Genomic DNA, 20,975 nt, shown 5'->3' with positions numbered 1-20,975 from the left:
TTGTTGAATTTTATAAAATTGTTTGGTTTCGCTTTTTTGTTATTTAGTTTAAGACCATGTATTCGTGACAACAATGAAGATGACACCAACAATTGTTACAAGTTTCAATATTTGACAATCTTCTAACTATCGATCCATCCATCTCTCTCTCTCTCTCTCTCTCTCTCTCTCTCTCTCTCTCTATATATATATATATATATATATATATATATATATATATATATATATATATATATATATATACATATACATATACATATCTATCTATCTATCTATCCACCTACCTACCTACCGATCGGGGGCCCCGAGTGGCCGAGTGGTCTAAAGCGCTCTCCGTTACGGATCATTGCCACCTCACCTCTGTCTGCGTGGGTTCGAGTCTCGGATTCAACCAATATGGGTATGTGAGAAAGTTTGTCAGTAGCTTCTCGTAGGTCGGTGGTTCTTTCCGGGGTTTTCCCGGGTTCTTCCTCCACCATTAATACTGGCCGCCATGTATAGCATATCGTGTGCTGAAAAATGGCGTTAAACCCTACAAGAACAACCTACCAATCGATCTCTCTAAAAAACGATCAAACAAAGAATCACGCTGTCGGTTATTTCCTTGATATTAGAACATAATAGAATGACTGCAGGATATATTTTTTCTTTCAAAAAGCACAGACTTGTTGCGTTGCAACAAATACACGTGAAGCACCGTTTCTTGTAAGATAGTCGAATGCCGCTCGAAATCCATGCATTCTCCAAAACACATTCTTGCAAAATCTTGTAAGATGCTTTTGACTGAGTGTTATAAATTAAGTTTGCAGATCAACTATGAATGAGTAGACTTTATTGTATGAGTTCCAAATACACACTGATTTCAGTGGTCGTAACACCTTTTGCAAAGGTTTGCAGGTATTTTCCGCACCTAAAATTTCCCTACCGTTTCTGTGTGTTTAAATCGCCATTCGGACCCTTTTTCTGTTTCTTACCGTTTCTAACCCTATACCAGTTATCTCTTTTGTTTTCCTTGGAGTTTCGTACCATAACATTTCAAGATACTTTCTCAGGATGTCGCCGTCTGTAGATATTTCAGTTCGGTTTAATGCTTTGAGTCAGTTTAACAAAGTTTATCGATTCCTCGCAAACTTTTTACACACCATTCAGATCGTGTCTATATTATTGGGTCATTATACCGTTTCTCATTGTACCGTACTGTCTCGTATATGTCCCTTCAGTTCTGATTGCTTTTGTGAATCGTACTGCCTCGTTTTCGAATCGCTTATAACGTTTTTGTGCCATGAGCATAATGTATAATTAATAGTAGTTGAATAAATAAGTTACAAGTTCTACAACTGAACAATCATTCTAGCTGATTAACGATGTGTATATCCAGCTCTTCTAAACCAAGTTAAGTAACAATTTGCTCTCTGAAGAAGGTTGCAAACAAGACAGCCCCTTCGTAGACCATTCAATCAAAAAGTTTGGCCCGTTTTCCATTGCCCTTTTAGTAACGTTTGTTGGCGGAAAAATTAACAAAATTAACAAAAAGTTAACAAAATTAGTGTTAGATCCGCTGCTTTTAGCTTAAAATGCCTGTTTTTATTACATTTTTGAGAAGCTTGCATTTGTGCAAAAAATGTATGACCAAGTTATGGCGAGTTAAAAAAAGCGCTGTAAAGCTAATAATAAAGAGCACTCCTCAAACACACACACACACACACACACACACACACACAGAGACAGACACACACACGTGTACATGTTTGTAGACATGTTAGCTGATTAGTTCCGTTATATTTCTTTAAATGCTTTATGGTTCTCTTGTTCTTTTTTGACAGAATAATTTCTCAGAGCTAATAAATGATGGCATGCTAGACCACTTTGATACCTGTTGTATAATGTTGTATCATAGTACTTGCTCCATTGTGTAAGTCTTAGTCTGAAAGGCTTTATAAACCCACTCCACAGCCCACTCCACAGCCCACTCCACGCACACATGCACCGAAACATTTAAACAGAAGAGAATGGTGGAACTGATATGAAAGATGATTTACAAAGGAGAATGAAACTAATTTTACTGACTGATCATTCAGGTCAATTACGTAGTTGAATCAGATTAGTTTTGATGAGACAATATCATTTGAAACCTAAGAATCAGATTGAGCTAGTCAACTTTACATACTATGGTTGGCCTCTCCTAATTCTCCACTGTGAGGCTCATGAATAATAATATATATTATATTATAAATACACACCAGAGAGAACGTTAAGTTATATTCCTGGATTGTACAGGAGAATGCTTGATAATAGATAGAAATAACATTTCAATACAAAAATTATTATCAAAAAGGATAGATAATTTTTAATTCGTACTCTACGGAGGTTTGAACCTAGGTCCGCGGGTAAACGGCACCCATCGCTTTGCCTGAAAGCGCAATTCAATAATCTATGACGACTAAGCACACATTACAATAAAATACCGTGAGTATTATCAAACATTCTTCTGTAGAATCTATGGATAGCACTTCCGTTCTGTTTGGTGGATATTCGTAATTCTCTATAATCAATCCGATTAAGTGGCATTATTTTAGGGTGATGTATGCATTGTCGTGATGGGATATTGACTGGTACGTGCAGGCAAGGCGATGTGCCATTTACCTGCGGACCTGGCTTTGAATAGGGTTAGAGTACGAATTAAAAATTGTCTAACCTGTTGGAGAGTATGGTGGTGCTATGGGAAGAACATGGATGAACACTCCTATTCTTTAAAATATTGCATCATATTGAATTCTGACACTTACAGCCATAAGCCTAAATATGATTTTAAGGAACATACTGGATGTTTGACAATTATGGCAGAAACATTTGTTTAAATATATGATCATTCGAATTTGCATATGGTCTATAGTGACCTAAATGTTACGCTATACGGACTAAGAGAAGATGCCAGTGTCGACGCTCTTTCCTCTTCTAAATCATCGTGGTTTAAATCTTAGAAAACCACACCTAACAAGTTAATCGGATTTCTAGACCTATTTTACACATGGTGTGCAGTTCATATGTACGAGCATGTCAACAAGTTACTGAAATATGCCGATAGATTAATTCATGAAATCATAGTAGTAATTTCTTTAGATTCAAGACATTCTCCTCGCCACTTCAATTTCGTGAATGAGTATTTCAATTTGTGTGAAATAAATGTATTGGAATTAAGTCACAGTAAAAAAAAAAGTATGGAGAAAACAACCCAAACTTGGGTAACAGACCATTTACCCATATTATACAAGTTTAACCTCAATTTTTTTTTGTTGTTTAAAACCAGAAGTGATGCGAGGAAAGAGAAAACCAACAAACGGATATACATTATCTTGCATGAACGGATAATGGTACAATTCAAAGTCCCACCCACATATTTAAGCAGGAAAAAAAAACCCAGGCACTCAATAAAGTGCGTTATACCTTGCATATTACGCAATAGCAGAGTTTGCAAATGAGCACATTTCATTACATTGCATGATTTTCGTGGCTTTATAGAATTGGTAATAATAATAATAATAATAATAATGAGGACTTTGTATAGCGCCTAATCTTTAGAAGCTCTAAGCGCTTTACAACATTAGACAACACCTATAAGTAAGATAAAAAACATATAATGATATGATTACAAAAACAAACACAATGAAATTAGTAAACAAAAAAAACATACTGAAAATATTTAAGGTAGGAAACATTATGAGGTCTTTAAGTTTGGTCTTGCAGTCGAAATAAGTGAGTTTTGAGAAAACTCTTGAATGGGATCACTGTGTATTTGTGCCTAAGTTCAGTGGGCAATTCATTCCACGTTGCTGGGCCCTGGTATGCAAAAGAGCGTTGTCCATATGACTGTTTTCATAGCGGGAATAATGAGTATACGATTGTCAGAAGAGGAGCGTAAGTATCCTGCTGGTGTGTACACATGGGTGAGGTCGGATAGGTATGTTGGACTAGAGTCCGTCAGTGAAACGTAGCACAGAGAACAAATTTTGTATTTGATTATGGATCGAATGGAGAGCTAGTTTATGGTACAGAGCAGTGGGAAGCTGTGCTCTGATCGTGGTGCTGAGTTACAATAGTCAAGTCTTGAAAGTACTAATGAACAAACACGTGTTTTAGTGGCATCAACTGAAAGATATCTGCGAAATGAGCTGATGCGTCTCAGCTCAAGATATGCAGCCTTGCATATGTTCATGACATGTTGGTGTAATGTGAGAGTACTGTCCAGAGTAACTCCTAGGTTTCGTACTGACTGTGTGACTTTAATGTTGGTGTTGCTGATATTTATTCTTTAAGTTAAAGGATGTGAATGAGAAAGTCTCTGTGTTGTGATCAGAATGGCTTCAGTTTTATCATCATTCATCTGCAGCTTGTTACATGCCATCCATGATTACAAATCGGAAATGCACCTCTCTACGCCTTGGATGGTAGCATCAACTTCAGTTGGGTGGCTAGATTTGTATATTTGGGTGTCATCAGCGTATAGTTAGTGAGACACTGGATGATGATATATGACACTTGAGAGCGGCTGAGTGTATAGAATGAAGAGAACATGTCCAAGAACAGACCCCTCTAACAAGATAGATCAAGTGGGCTGCAGTGTATTCCATTTCCAGATACAGTTTGTGTCCTGTTGACCAAGTAGGACTTGAGCCACAGTAAGGCTGTATCATGAATGCCAAATACATGCTGGAGACGTTGAAGTAATATATCATGGTATATGGTGTCAAATGCTGCAGACAAATCAAGGAGGGTGAGGACTGTAATATTTCCGCTATCCAAAATCAGAGAGAATGTCATTAACTACTTTTAGAAGAGTAGTTTCAGTACTTTGCAAGGGCGATATGCAGATTGTATATTGCTAAAAAGATTGTTTGAATTCAGATGAGATACAAACTGGGATAGAACAACCTTTTCTATGATTTTTTTATATGAATGGGAGATTAGAAACTGGGCGGTAGTTCTTTAAATCGTTATGGTCTAGTGTTGGTTTCTTCAGCAGAGGCTTTACAATGACAGTTTTGAAAAATGATGGGGATTTTCCTGATGTATTAATAACATCAGTTAGCGAAGGCAATACTGGATCTACGCTCTCAAGCAGCAGTGATGTTGGAATTGTATCAAGTTCACACTAATTTAAGAAACAAAAGTGAACTCACCATTCGACCATTGATATTTATTGTCCATCGGGTTGCAAATGTTGCAAACGTTGGAAGCATCTTTCTCACCAGTGGAATAACAGACATCTGCTATAAAGCACTTGTTTACCTATGACATAAGATTGCATTCTCTTGAATGATTAGTTTACAATGCAAAGGCCATTTCATTATAAACGATATGAAATGAATACAAATGTTTTGTTTCATACTCTTTCAATAACCTGTATATAATCTATAAGACTGAGTGTATTATTCTTACAATATATATCGAATGTAAAGACCGTGCTCCCTATCAAAAGAATGGATATTCGTCTAAATCGGAGTATTTTGTTATTGTTTGTTTTAAATCTAGAATAAAAGTTTTTTTCTCACACTATTTATAACTTAACACTAAATCTGATTTAGATGCGTCGATTACGTTATTACATTGTCTTGGCTCGGTGCATGTGAACCAAGAGTACTACTACTACTACTACTACTACTACTACTAATAATAATAATAATAATTCATCTTCAACATAAAAACTCAGCAGCGTTCGGTGTTTCGCGATAGTATTACCTTGATTATTATAACGTCATATTTACTGAATTAGAGTAAAACAATGTAAACTTTCAAAGTATCCACGGATTTGCAAATTATAACGACATTTATAAATACCATTAGTGAAATGGAAACTTCCATGGATGTTATTGACACTTCTTGGCACTCTGAGTTGTATTCATAGAAAGATCTCTCTGTTCCATACGTTTGGTTATCGTTGGACAGGGACATTGTTATGCCTCTCGCAGCAACATCCCATGTATTGGTGTGCGCAAGTGCCTTTGCTTCATTTGTGCATAAGATTGATTTAATATAGGCAACGAATACATTTTCAACGTCTACGTCCAGTTGCACCTTTCCGCCGACGGTATGTTTAGAACCATCAACTGCTATCTAATTGTAAAAAAGGATAAACATGTTTAAAAGTATTGAGCGTTTGTGAACAGCCGGAGGTCTTTCTTTCATGTGCTGTTCCTAATAAAATATTACACTATACGTTACTTTATAGTTTAGATAATAGTGTTTCCATACAATATTGTCGATAAAAGCTCTCCAGAGACAAAATATTAAAGCCGTATTCCTTCTCTAAAGCTTGATATCTCAAATCTATAACAGCGCCCTATTAGAAGATAATTTTATCTTTACCTTTAGAATAATTTATCTACCTTATTATTGTATTTACTTAGTTACATTCATAACTATTCGTACTGGCGACAGTATAAGATCAGCAGCTGACAATCTTCTCTTTTATCAGATGCTTCTGGTACGCAAATGTGTAGCCAGTTTTGTACAATGATAGCAATTCAATTATTTTTTATGAAGCATCACATTCATTAGAATAAAATTTGTATCAAATCGAATATGTGAAGAACTGAGATTTGCTGCGATGAGAAGTGACCAGCAGACCTAATACATTCACTCTAGTAGTATGAATAGGATCGTTTATATTTTGGTGGCTGAGATAGCACAGTTTCTTCTAAACCCCATGAATTTTATATCAATCATAAGCGTATACTTGCACACCTGTGCATTGTAATCCCTGAAATGTACCAAACAGCGTCCATGTAAGAATGCAGTTATGTGGGACAAAATACAACCGATCTATATTATTAACCAATAAAATACTACTTAAATACATGTCATTGAGATTGCGACACAGAAAATACAAAGTACGGGGCTTGTTTTAGATATTTATATAAGTTTTCGCTTTAAAAAGAATTATCTCAACTTCTACTGTCTGTAAATAAACTATTCTTTCCCTCGCTTAGTTTTGTGTCCTTGTGCGGTGTTAAGCTGTTAATTTTACTTCAGCGTTGTATACCTCAGACAACGCTCTATCGTTTTAGCGTGCTAATGCAATGTGGCCATGCTGGTTTTGAGATAATATTGACACATTAGGGTGGCCCCAACTGCTTATTCCTATTTTGCCTTCAGCCAGATTATATCTGCGTATAACAGGGTTGGTTTTCACGTATAAATACATCAACAAGTGGAATAAAATCACAATGAATTTAGTATCACCTGTCGGCTGGTCCAAATCATAGCGTGCAACTTCAGCGATCAGAATCCACACATTGTAATACTGTATGTAATAGTGAAATTGAATCTTAAACACAAATGCCAAAGACCATTAAAACGTTTCAGGCTCATTTATCCTATTTGTATCTTTTCTTCCATTATTTGCTAATATTAAACGAACCTTCGGCCAAATAAGTTTTGAATGCGTATGACCTAAATGTAGTATTCCATTGATCTAATATTTAATTCACCCAGACGTTTATACAAATTAAACTTGGATACTTGTAACTGATGAGCCTTTGGTGTAGCCTCAGTAGTACGGTGACGGCAAGCTTGTTCACGAACATATGCAGCAGCTTTGGTAGCAATATCAGCTACAATACGACGACGATATTGTTCATGCTCTAATATCTAATAGTGTAGGCATGTCAGTTTTTGTCCTCCAAATGACACTTGATTATTACGCGTACGCACAAATTGTTTTAGTTGTTGTACTATCGTCGCTGCATTTAAAACCAGCAGTAGTTGATCATGGGTAACAAGTTGTGGTTCATTCGAGCGGTGCTAATATGCAAGTATTTCATCTTGTCTACTACAACTTGGTATTCGAATACAACGCACACACGCGTGCTGCCTTACGCGTGCTGTCTTGTCTTAATTACACTCGGCACTGTTATATAAAGGAAATCTTTCCTTAATTGTAAATCACGTCAAAATTCATTTCAGTAATTCAGTCTACCGTTTCATCTTTTTTGTCAACGTTGCAGGTGTTTATACAACATATGAGCTGGCAAATTTTCGTCATAGGGATCGATAAGATTTCCTAACAGATTACCTGATTTGATTCTGATATCGCATCTAAGTTATAGTTGAGGACCTATATCCACACGTCATGCGAGGAAATATGTTTAATAGTTTTCATATTGGCAAGATCTGCAGCAATGTTCACGATTTCCAAGGCACACACCATTTGCATGATTGTGTCCCAATGCCATTGATCTTTTTATATACGAAACCTTGAGTCTTGAAATGATTTAATCTTGCATCATTTTCTTATTTTATCCTTTACCTATTGTGGTATAAAAGAAAACATTTCATAATCTAGCATATAGCAGTAGATTTTACCGCCATATACGTTACTTTATTCCACTTAAGACGGTTAATGCTAAATTTAACTAGGCTTTGCTAACTAAATACGTTCATCCTCTCGTTCCGGGAGAAATATTTTAAGTCAAACTCAGATATAACTTCGTTCAGTATATATTTTCATCGGTTTGAATGCAAACCCAAACGAGCCCCTAGCGTGACAAACGACGCAGTAGAAGGCCCACAGGTTATTCAAACCAATTGCATCTCAATGATGCCCTCCTTGTAAGTTTAATAAAGAGCAGCCTTACACCATCGATTGACCTTCAATTTGTATGTGCAACCAACTCACAAGATATCCCATTTGTGAAGCATTATTTACATCCATATATACTCGAGAGATTACTTTCCTGGCCTGATGCTCTAAGTCTCTCAGACACTATCAAAACTTAACAAGGAAATGACAAATTTCATACTTGAAGTTAAAGGCTGATTTGAAAAATGCGTGCGCAGTCACCTCATAATTACCCAATATAAAAGTAACGCCACTTTGAAATAATATTACATGACTTATTATTACGTATCTATACATAGCCTGAAGAACGGTATTAGTATATTATTTTGGTCTTATAATTATCTCTGTTTTTCAAATATGTGGTAGTTCTTTCGTCACTTAAATAACTGGAGTAGCTCTTATACTGGCGAATACTGATTTCGGTTAACTATTGTATAACGACAAAAAATAAATTGGCTTTACACAAAAGGCATTCCGGAATTACTACACTGATTTTATTAAGTCATGACATTATTATTTCTCTTTTAAATGGCAAAAAAATAAAAATAAAAAAACAAATAAGCTAGCATTTTATTTATTCGATCTCCATGTCTAGTGACTAAAATCAGAGCGGAGTTTTTATGCCCGGTATAAATATGGATCCACCTGCGTCTTATCAACAACTTCTTAGATAACAGGAAACTATACTAAAGTTCATAAGTTGAATCTGTAATACACTCACACACAAAGGTTTTGTCTGTAATACCACCCGACAAAACATTTGGTATTCAAAATTAGTGGTATAACATCAGTTCTTTTGGTTACTGAGACATGTCAACAGTCTTTTACCCAACATGACCATCCTCTTGCACGTGTGTCTGAAGGTAACTTTCACGAATTACAGCTCACAGTTTTGTACACATAAGCTTGCGATTAAAACGATAAAATTGGGATATTTAGAAAGAGCCGAGAAATTTAGCCACTGTAATCTAAACACTAAATAATGATTAAAATATTTGAAATCAGCATTCACAATAATTCAGCGGTTTGCCAAAATAGGAGCTGCAGTGAATCTTGTCATGACAACGTCATACAAATATTTTCTTCATATTTACACAATATAGACTGAACACCTGCCGAATAAAGTTATCAAGCAAACACGCTAGATTTGTAATGTGTCTAATTTCAAAACAATATTTTCTGTCAGACATTTGAAATTAATATATATATACATGTATTAAAAAATCAGTATAGAAAATGTTATAATGTCTGCTAATTTCGAGCTAATGAAGAGTTCCGGAAACAACCACGACGATCTAAGATGGTTAATAAATAATTACACATAATTACTTACCTCCAATATCTGTACTTGAGCTTTAGTATGTCCGCGTCCGAAACCATCACCATAGAGCTTGATGCGACAACAGTCATCAACAAGAGGAGAACATATGCCCCCTCCTAAAATATCAGTTATTTCAGGAGCATCACTCAGAGATTGTGAACAATCCTGGAGAATATATCCTTCAAAGCAATAACACGTGCCTACAATGAAGATACATAAATTCAGTGTTTTTGTGAAAAAATAAAATTGATATAGCCATTGTCATAACTCAGGATGATTTAAGATAGATTTCACAAATAAAATGAATGATACGTTTCCTTCATCCGCAGCGTCTCTAAATGCTATACATTACACTATTGTTTTCTCGAATGACTGTACAAGAAAAGGAAGTAGACGACGTATCATGGATTTATTATGCACATTATAAACAAATTTGAAAGCATTGACGCAGATGCGTTTCAAGCGTTCATTAAATTAATTCTTTACGCCATAAAGGGTGATTATTGACCTTTGCCTGTCATATTATTAAGTGCTATCTGATATGGAATAACTTGCAAATTATTCATTTCATTTGTTGTTAAAATTTGGTAGTCATCAATTGAGACATTATCCAGCTAAAGACTTTATCAAACAAGCCTGACGACAGTCACTTCAAATTGTTCACAATGTTATCTATTGCTTTAATGGCTTCCATTTGCTAATTATACCACCCATATTTGATCAGGTTCATCGACATTTAATACTTCTGCATTCGTCTCACTTCAGGAAAGTATGATGTATCATATAATAATTTAAAATAGCAAGTTTGTTTTGAAATAAGATAATGAAAACCTGTTACCATGTTTGCACTGTCCGTGGCCGCTGCAATTCTTAGCACATGATACTTCTTGAAATTCCAGCACAGCAGTCACATTTTCTTGTCTAAACGCGACATCGTTTTGAATGATGTTGTCAACTTGTCTTGTTACTGACTCTATGTGCACACTAGTATAATAGGTCTCACCTGTGAGCTGAATGAAAAGAAACAAAATTTAATGATGATAGATGTACATCAAAATGTCACAACTATCAACATTATTAGCTAATGAAATATCTCCCTGATTTACCTCTAAGTACATTACAACCTTATGACGTTGTCTAAAATTGATTCTGAATTTGCACACACTGCTGCAGGTTTCGACACTTGTCGCGATTGATTTTATGGTTCAATACTTTGTATTCATATCCATTATTTGCAACCGATTTTGTAAAATTGAAATGAATTATATACTACATTTCTTGCAACTATTTTGTTTTTATATTTTCTGAAAATCTAAACGTTTGTACCATGTCAATATTTAATGACGTATCTTAACAATCTTTTCTCGTTGTTTCGTATGTTGCGTGGCAAAGTTCCAAGTTAGCTACTGGAATCAATAGAATAATAATGTAAAAAGACTTATTTGATTTTTCCTTCAACTTGTATCTATTTATTTTATAGAATCCGACCCAAAATATCCCAAAACTTAAGCTTTCAACGTCAAGAAAACTCCCTCTTTAAGTATAATTTATAGCAAGACATTTAGAAGACAAACGTTCTCAAAGGTAAAAATTGTATGCACCAAACCGTGATACGTACCATTATGTCCTGAACACACAGGGATATTGCACTCACTATGATGTCATCGGTGGTTAAAGGTAAATTGTCCTTCATCGTCACTACTGCAGAATTCTGAAACTCCTTTTCACAATATGTTTGGGCTTCCTCTTCTGTGTAACGCGATGAAGAACGCTGTAAATATATTGTATTTTCGATGATTTAGCTTACGTAAATTCTTTTAATCCTAATTACATCGAAGATTTAAATATGAATGGAATGCCAAGGTATTCATGTAATATATATTGTTCTACAAACAAACACACAATAATTAACAGTAAATGTGTCTTCGTAAATTTGTTTCTTTATTTAAACATTTTATGAAACTACAGCTGAAGCGGATTTAAGATTTCATATAGCATAAGGCTTAATGTCATCTATCACAGTGAAAGTAGTTACGTTATAAACATCTAATTGTTCGTATTCCACACTATTCAAGCAGGGATTTTGTATTGTGGTTTTACTGATAAAAATAGAGTTCAAGGCTTTTTATCTTTCACGTTTATTGTTTAAGACGTAATATCAATAGTCGTAATTTTATTTCAAAGTGTAACATAAAAATACAAGTATTTATGAACTCGTACCTTCCGTAAACAATGTAACGTCAGGGAAAACACGTTTGTATATGCAATCTTGCATGTTTCAAGTAAATTATCATGTGTATTTCTAAATCTTTTAATGTGTGATGTATAATTCACTCCAAGATGAATACAATATCGATAGCTACCATCAAATGACAAAAATGTAAACTATTTCTGTGAAGCCTACCTGTACAATATTATTTTCAGAGGAAGGAACCTCTTCTGGTGACATTGTGAACAGTCGTTGTATTTCTTTCCAGTGCGACCGCTCCGTCTGCCTAGTGGTTAGAGTGTCCGCCTCAGAAGATCTCTTAGTCATTTTCGGGCATGCATTTACAAGTCTCCTTCCTTTGTATGTAGCTTCGTTCTTGCATGACTGATATTGACTTGCGGAGCAGACAGTCACCGTTGAATCCTCCGCTGCATTGTTTGAGCTATTTGTAACATTACTAGCGATTGGGCAAATGCAGAATTTTTCCATTTCGTCCCAGATGACTTGCTTATGGTTAGCAGGGTTGAGAAATGAATCATTTGAATACTTAATTCTAAAAAAAACGAAAGTTTATCCATCACAGTTTAATCTGAAACTTGACAAAGAATACCTTAGTTGGTACTAATCAGGAAGATTCTATGCAACAGGGTAAATATTACAATCGCAGCACATTTACGTTTCCCCTAGGAAGAGTAGAAATGGCCTTATGAATATAATAACTGGTAGAACTATAAATTATACTACTTTACCTCCTGCTATTATTAGCAATATTACCTCTACTACTTGTACCAAATTCACTATAAACCTATTATCTATATTGCAACGTAGTTAATTTTCGATTTGTGATACCTTTGCTAATACTCCAATGTGTAGCCATTTTGTGTAACCTTTATAATTTTCATTGTACCTCTGAATATAAAGCCTGATTTTGAATCTGACATTAAAAGTGTTTTCATTGATAAATATATGACGTCAAAAATATTGTAAAATAAATCAAGAAATATTTTATTGCAATTCTTACCTCCACTTGTCCACAAAATTGCTGATCGATAAACCATCAAAATCATCCAATGAGTTTCCATTAAATTTCCCACACATTCCTGCTACTGAATTCAGATCTCTTACGGCGAGGTATATGTAGACATCCATTGTATTATGAAAAACGGGATGAGTGTGTATTGTAAGGGCAACTTTGGTTCCAATGGGCATGTAAATCTGCAAAAAATAAAAAACGTTTCTTCATTCTCAATTAAGTATGAAAGTTTGACAGATGTGTGACGCGAGAAAGAGGTTAAATATTGACTTTAAAATGAATGTTGCATATCAAAAAAATTCTAATATCACCTTCGTTTTTTATTTTAATTTTTCAATAAAACACTTTAAATTGATATATCTACTGATGTTATCACTATGCAAGTAACTGACAAACATTTTCTGCATCTGATACCGGGAATACTTGTGTCACCATTTTTTGCCAGACTATCAGGATTGTATCCTTCCTTTACATTTTGAATTTTCAGGAGATGCTAAACCAAATTGTAAATTATGGAAATTCACTATCTAAAATCGAACAACCTTCAGAATCAAATTCATTAGTATAATAAAGTATTTATGCAACAAAATTTAGTTTTGCTTTTGGTTTGTCCTTTAGACACTCATATGTAAACCTTTAACCCTTTTTCTATTGGAATCAGATATAGGCAGGTGGTATAGTGTCTATAACGCAAGACGAAGTAACAAAGAAACTGAAGAGAATGTTATGTATTCACGCAGAATTTGTCAAGTGATTTTTTTTAGACAGCTGAAAGAGGGGAAACAATCATATATATGTTTGATAAAACTGAACCAAATTGTATTTACAATGTTATTAAGGAAGCTTGCACTATCGTGTCTCAAAAGCTGAAAGATACTGAAAGTGTCAAAGCAGATAAAAAAAGCAAATTTTACAATAAAGGCAGGATAATTACAATGTGTCAATATTCCCTCCATTTACCTCAATATTGTGCTCCGTTACTTCCCGCACATCCAGGATGTCAACATTATTACAGGACACAAAACTAGCAAACCGTTTACCGTTGCAAAGATTTACAATGTACATGTCACCACCAGCTCGTACTGATACGGCACAAACACAAGTTGCAACACCATTGCAATACGTTGTTTTTATCTGGACCTACAATTGTCACAAGAATACTTAACGAGTTATAAAACATCAGATTGTAGAAACGGCGATAAAAATAGAATGATAGCTTTCATAGTAGGGGGACAAGTAAATAAATGAACATCTACGTAAACATTTTCCTTTTGTCCAATGAATGTGACCTATTAATGTACGTTTTAAAAATATTTGCAGATGCTTAAAACATCATCTACGCTAGCCAAAGTTCAGATATTATGAATTAAGTCTTCAATAATCCTAAAAGTTCTATCGCAACTTCAAAGCATAGATTGTTCCGAATGAGCTCTAAGCTTGAATATGTTGATGTACCAACAGTCTTGATGCATCATAATGTTATAATCCAGAATGTCTATTAATAAATTCAAAAAAAATCTCAGAATTGTGTTTAAGTCCAAACAGACAATGCGCACCTTTTAAATCCAGTAAATATTTTAAATAAATTATACGTCTCAAATTATATCTTTACTCAAGCAAAAGCGATTACTCAGACTGATATTAAAATACGAACGAATAATTCGTTTACCTCAGACTTATATAGCAACATAAAACACAATATAATAACTAGGATTTAAGTCTCAAGTTCGCTATTTAAAACATTCTAGTTGTTATTTATAAGGCCAGACAATGAACTCAGATATCAGTAAACAAATAATAAGACACGAGATTAGTCAGGTAAGCTCAAACTATACTCTTAATTAAGGAAAAAGCTCATTACAAATTAAATATACGCCTCACATACTGTTTTTTTTTTGCATTTAGAGCACTGGTATACAATTTTACACTATATATTTGTCAAAGGCAATTTGATAAAGTATGCTTCAGAAACACGTTGCAGCCATTTTCTCCGAGTTAAACTCCAGTTTCGTCGTTATGTGTACCTAGCCGGTTCCACAAAACTATCAACTTCAGATTGAATTTTTCAGAAGAAGGTAATTATGTCTTGGAAAGTACAAGTTTGCAAAGAAAGAGCTAAACGTCTAAGTAGAAAAGCTAATATTTATATTATAAAACACGTTGACTGAATTTAATAGAAGATGGACTGTCACAAACTTCGAATCTTTAAATGCACTAGTGGTGGGCATGGTGGAAAACGATTTTTTTTTAACTTAACCGATTCTTTTTTAAAACCATATACAGCTTATTAAATATATTAAATGTAATAGAAAGCATGTGGCATATTGAATTCGTTTTCACACTTACTTCTTGTTTGTTCTGGATGTTTCTATATAGAACATATTCGCCTGGTTGATGATGGTCATATATGCTGAACAATAAAAATTAACAGTTTTAAGAGTTATAAGAAATGTCTGGAAATGCATATATATATATATATATATATATATATATATATATATATATATATATATATATATACAGAGAGAGAGAGAGAGAGAGAGAGAGAGAGAGAGAGAGAGAGAATTATAAATATACACCAGACAGAATGGAAAGTGTTATCCGTGGATTCCTATAGAAGAATGCTTGATAATGGTCGGCATAATTAATATTTTAATACAAAAAATACTATCGTACAGATTAGATAATTTTCAATTCGTACTCTACTGAGATTCGAATCCAGGTCCGTGGGTAAATGGCACCCATCGCATTGCCTGAACACACGTGCCCATATTCCCTCACGATTAAGCCTTAATATGATTGGTATTTCAAATCTGAATATGTACATTACTAAATCTTAAAAAAAAATGTACATAAGGCAAAGAAACAGCATATAAAGAAACATATGATGTTAGCAGAGCAGTTGGAATATTACAAGGTGTCTTTTAGTTTGATTTCTGCATGTTTGTATACATTGACTATATAGACGAAAATAATTTAGCGCTATCCTTTGCATATTGAATTAAAAGGAGAGAGAGAGAGAGAGGAGAGAAGGGACTGTAAGACTGTTTTTCAGTTTCTACACAGTATTTTCAAATAGGAGAAAATCAGAAACACTTAGGGGGAAATCATTCTTAATAGTAGCTGCTTCACAGGTTCATGCCGATCACACTATTTAATTTGTATCATCTTCAGGTTTGTTTCCATTCAAGCTGATATGTTTCGTATTTTTCTCACTGACTTAAAAACGTCTTAAAATCTATGACACAAGAAATATATTAGAATCTTTGAATATTTTGTCAAGTACCGGGACATTATGTATATAAAAATATTATTTTGCCCAGCAATTCGAAATTAATACAAAGTCAGCTTAATACGGCGCGTTTGATAACAGGACATAAATCGTTGAATCGTTTCAGTAGAACTACGCACTATTAGTGTATGAAGTGTAGTGTATATCTTGTATTATAATTGTGTGGTGGAAGACCTTTGCTGTCATACTCACGATCCGTCTGCAGTCTTCATATGTGGATCCACACGTGCATAGCAAATCTTTCGCTCCCATACTTTATTATTATGAACTATCACCTGCTGAGTGAAACATACAGTTCCATTCATAAATTTGCCATGTTTCTAACTTATAAATGACGGTTGTATGTGTTTTCAGAGCAGAATTATACTATATAAAATAATGATTATATCCGATTTAAGTCGAAAGCATCAAATCAAATTTCTTTTAAATGTATTGAATTTTTTCAAAGAAGAAACTTTCAAGACAGTCTTCAGAATTTATTAAATATATTTACATGTAGTATTTGATTTTAAATATTGTTATAACAAATGAAGTGTACATCGATAAATGTTTTATCAAAATTAATTAAAACTATCTGGATGATTGCATGGCTATAAATTATGTTGTTTTTTTTAAAATTTATTTATCATTCAGAATTCCAAATTTATACTGACTGATCGATTTCGATTTATGCACTAAAATGGCAGTTACAATGGTTCAACTACTTACAGTAACATAATCCAGAGTATAGTTTTTTAATAATTCATGTCCGCTTGCAATGCTATCCGTCTTTAAAGTTATCTTGAATGTATCTGACACTCCAGGTATGTATTGGTCATCATTTTTGGTGGTAACTTTCATGCTAATATTTGCAATTTTGTTTTTCCATTCAGAGCCCGGGTATGTTGTAGCTGTAAAAGTCGTTCCACTTGTTTGGCATCTTTGGCTGTCTTTAACCGTTACAGTTGAACTATATGGATCGCATTTTCCCTCTTTCGGGTCGTACATAATAATAGGCAATAAACAATCCTTAACTGTGACAGTTCTGTTTTCTTGTGTTGTACAACCTGGCGGAATAGTTATGTCGAAGTAAATCATAGTGGTCTCACCTTTATTCATGTTGATTACTGGATTCAGAATCTGAAAAAAAAAATTTGTTATCATCGATCTAAATGTAGATCTTTACAAGGATGGCATACATCTCAGAAGAATCGCCAAATAGGTACCAAGGCTATATGATTCCTAAAGAAGGTTACATATTATGAACTTGTTATTATTATGCAATAGAGTTTAATTGCATTTTATCAACCGAAAAAGTATCAGAATATAATATTAGTCTCAATATATAATAATATCAAATAGTTTAAAGAAATACTCTTAATGTATGCGAGTTTCACTATATGTCGCCAGAGAACATACACTGTGCTGACGTTGAATTACACTCCACCCGAACAACGCATTATTTATTTTCTCTTATTTGGTTATGGACATATGCAAATGCCATCTTTGGACTATTTTAATATGTTCTTTTCTTATCGCTTTTAAAAAAATATGCGTCTCTTTGAGTGTTTATGTTCTTGTGATACATTTAACCATTTCCTAAAGTAACGTTATAAACGTCACACCTATCTTAGAAGAAATGCGCGTTAGCGTCTGTGCTACATGCAGAACATAAGATGCAATTCTCTACGAAGCTAATTGGTGCATATTCCTGACCACTAGTATTACGTTTTTTATATACTAAACTTTTCTGCGCACGTCTATCATTATTTTATTTTTAGTAATAACGGAAGTTTTCTTTTTTATTTTGTTTCTGCTTCCAAACACGTTGATACAATGTTCGTCAACTCAAAACCACGAGAATTGATGCCGTCGAAATTGTATCAATCCCCATCAAGAAGAAACAAATTCTCCTATGTCCTAAAAGACCAAACTATCACATTAGACAAACAGTTATTTAAATCTGATTCATGATTGCAAAACCAGTCTGTTTATTACCATAGCATTTGATCAGTCTTCCGCTACAATGCCCGTTATATAAGAAGATTGTATTAAGTCATTTTCTCGAAACCGAGTCAGCATGTATTCTCCTACAATTTTAATGCGAAGACGTCATGAACAATTTGGTTAGAAAGACTCTGCTCACAGAATTTAATTTTATACAGAACGTAGGAACTGCTATGTTACATATGTGGTTCCCAAGTTCCATCACTATTCGGCAAACGAGGCAAGGTCGTGGTGTTTCCTCAAATTAAGAACATGGGTGTAGAAAGCACACGAATAAATACAGCTTAGAAAGCAAACACACTTATATATATATATATATATATATATATATATATATATATATATATATATACACGTTTTAGGTGCGTTGTGGGCAGTCATCCCGAAAGTGGGTTTACGGGAAGGACATGATATAGTTTACATTTCAAATCAAAATACATATACATAGGTTGTATTTCTTACATAGTAATTATGTATATGTTGAAAATAAGTATATACACTTATGTTATAGTCCTATTCATGTTTTCGGTTCGTGGGCAGATATATATATTTCATGGGCAGTTTTGACCTTTAGGTTGAAGATGACAAAGTAACTGCCCAAAAATACGTTCACGAAGAACAAACATATAGCATTCTGCCCGTGAATACGGCCATAGGAACAATATATAGCGTACTGCCCACGAATACGTTCACAAGTAACAAATATATAGCATGACTTTCCGGTGTGCGCGCGCAAAATGGTTGTCAAGACACGACGATAAACATTAATCTATTAAGGCATCCTTTGCAATGGCCAGCGTACATATAGCGGACGTGAGGTTCGTTTTTCACAGCTTGTTTGAAATAAATGGATGATTATATATCCAGTGTAACAACTTGTCTTGACAGCTTATGGATGCTAATGTTTGACATTTATTGTGAAGATGATTGTTCACTGCTTGTTGATGAATTCGTAGCTTCTGTTAATCGATGCTATAGCTCAATTTAACTGTCATACACTGATATGTTTAAGTCTGCTTGCACAGTTAACTATGCAGAGTTATGGAAATATAACAAATTGGTTTTAATAACTTTCAGAGTTTGTTTTACTATTACTCAATATTTGTTTCAAGTACTATAAAGGCTGTGATAGGTTGGGTGGCTTAGATTACAAATCAGGCCCTTCTCACTTGGGGGTGGGGGGTGGGTACTGCCCATTATGAATATTACTGGTCCTAGATGTCCAACCTGATATTTATGACATATAGGTTCAACATCTTACTGCCAGCAGAAATGGTGTTCTGTAGTATTTTTCCCAGTCAATAGTTTATGGATATATTATGTCATGTACTATGCTTGTTTAATTCTCTCATCTCAGTTCTGACGTTACCATTGAATGCTATAATGTTCCCAGACATCCGGTATTCTTGGTTATTAAAATTATATATATACACAGATAACTGAAGGTGAGTTCTCATTATTCCCTAACAATTGTAATTAGTGGGGCTGTAGCAATTGATGGTCTGAGAATTCAAGTTAACTGGTTCAAAACTTGGGTAAACAACAAACTGTTTTCTTCCTTTGACAGGCATCATAAAGTTTTGCATCCTTGTCTCTCTGATGACTGTGGTACACAAGTTACAGACTTTGCCTTAGAATGAGCCTGATTTTTGATACTTGTTACTGAATGGGGTGGGGTAGGGAAGTAACAAAATTATTAAAGGTGGAATGTATGCAAACCATGCTGGAAATAGATATGTGCCAGCAACTGCAACATGTAAGCTTCAATCAATTTGGAAACTATAAGCTTTATCCTGTAAATATTAACAGTTCACACCCTGTATAAAAGGTGATTTTGTGTTTGATTAACTGGAACTGTTAATTTATTATGTTAAGGAATTTATTGTTTTAACCCTAGTAAATGTAATATAATTAGGTCAAAAGTTCCAGTTTGTTTATTGTTTCCAGAGTTGATTATTGTAACTGGAAGAACCTGTTTCTAAGTGTTAAATGAAACGAAAGAGATATTGTTTACTCAAGTGATATAAAATAAAAGTTTAAAATGAACTGAAAGAAATATTGTTTATTCAAGTGATACAAAATAAATGCAAAAGTGTATATTCATTAAGAAGTGTATTGTCAATTGCAAATAAATGAAGATTTATCTTATTTTGTTCTTTACTTGTGTACAAAATTATACCTGGATTGGGCAATAATTACTTGGACTCCATTTGGAAAAGAAAAATCTATATGTCCTAAATACCTAATGTTCATATCATAATGCTCTTTTAATGGATGATTATGCTTTTCAGCTGACGTTACCATATTGCCAAGTGAACTAATAGTATGGCCTTCGGTGTGGCCCACTAATCACATTTGTAAATGAATTATGCATACAATAGAGAAATAGCTCTTAAAATATCTTATGAGTTGAACAATCTGTGTACACAAATAAACTTGAAGCAAATCTTTGAACTTGTATGCCACACGTGCAAGTGAATTGGTGGTTTTCATATGTAACTTGTGTACTCTTATGGC

The 20,975-nt window shown here is 34.1% G+C and overlaps 1 protein-coding gene across 1 annotated transcript in view; it reads right to left on the bottom strand.

Moving 5' to 3' along the window:
- The window catches only part of LOC149800476 (von Willebrand factor D and EGF domain-containing protein-like), an 83,466-nt gene that overhangs the window by 5,162 nt on the left and 57,329 nt on the right, over positions 1–20,975 (bottom strand). The window contains exons 6-16 of the mRNA XM_089960101.1: positions 17,181–17,591; positions 16,665–16,747; positions 15,527–15,590; positions 14,141–14,320; positions 13,169–13,362; positions 12,343–12,700; positions 11,557–11,709; positions 10,777–10,948; positions 9,951–10,138; positions 5,836–6,111; positions 5,178–5,286 (exon numbers count right to left, since the gene is read on the bottom strand). Coding sequence (XP_089816227.1) covers positions 5,178–5,286; positions 5,836–6,111; positions 9,951–10,138; positions 10,777–10,948; positions 11,557–11,709; positions 12,343–12,700; positions 13,169–13,362; positions 14,141–14,320; positions 15,527–15,590; positions 16,665–16,747; positions 17,181–17,591 — 2,188 coding nt within the window. The remainder of the gene's footprint in view (positions 1–5,177; positions 5,287–5,835; positions 6,112–9,950; positions 10,139–10,776; positions 10,949–11,556; positions 11,710–12,342; positions 12,701–13,168; positions 13,363–14,140; positions 14,321–15,526; positions 15,591–16,664; positions 16,748–17,180; positions 17,592–20,975) is intronic.

This window comes from Sinohyriopsis cumingii, chromosome 5, assembly GCF_028554795.1.
Source record: "Sinohyriopsis cumingii isolate HCF-2022 chromosome 5, ASM2855479v2, whole genome shotgun sequence".
Lineage (NCBI taxonomy): Eukaryota > Metazoa > Mollusca > Bivalvia > Unionida > Unionidae > Sinohyriopsis > Sinohyriopsis cumingii.
Note: the sequence above shows the minus strand (reverse complement) of the source record. Positions and strands in the feature narration are given on the sequence as shown.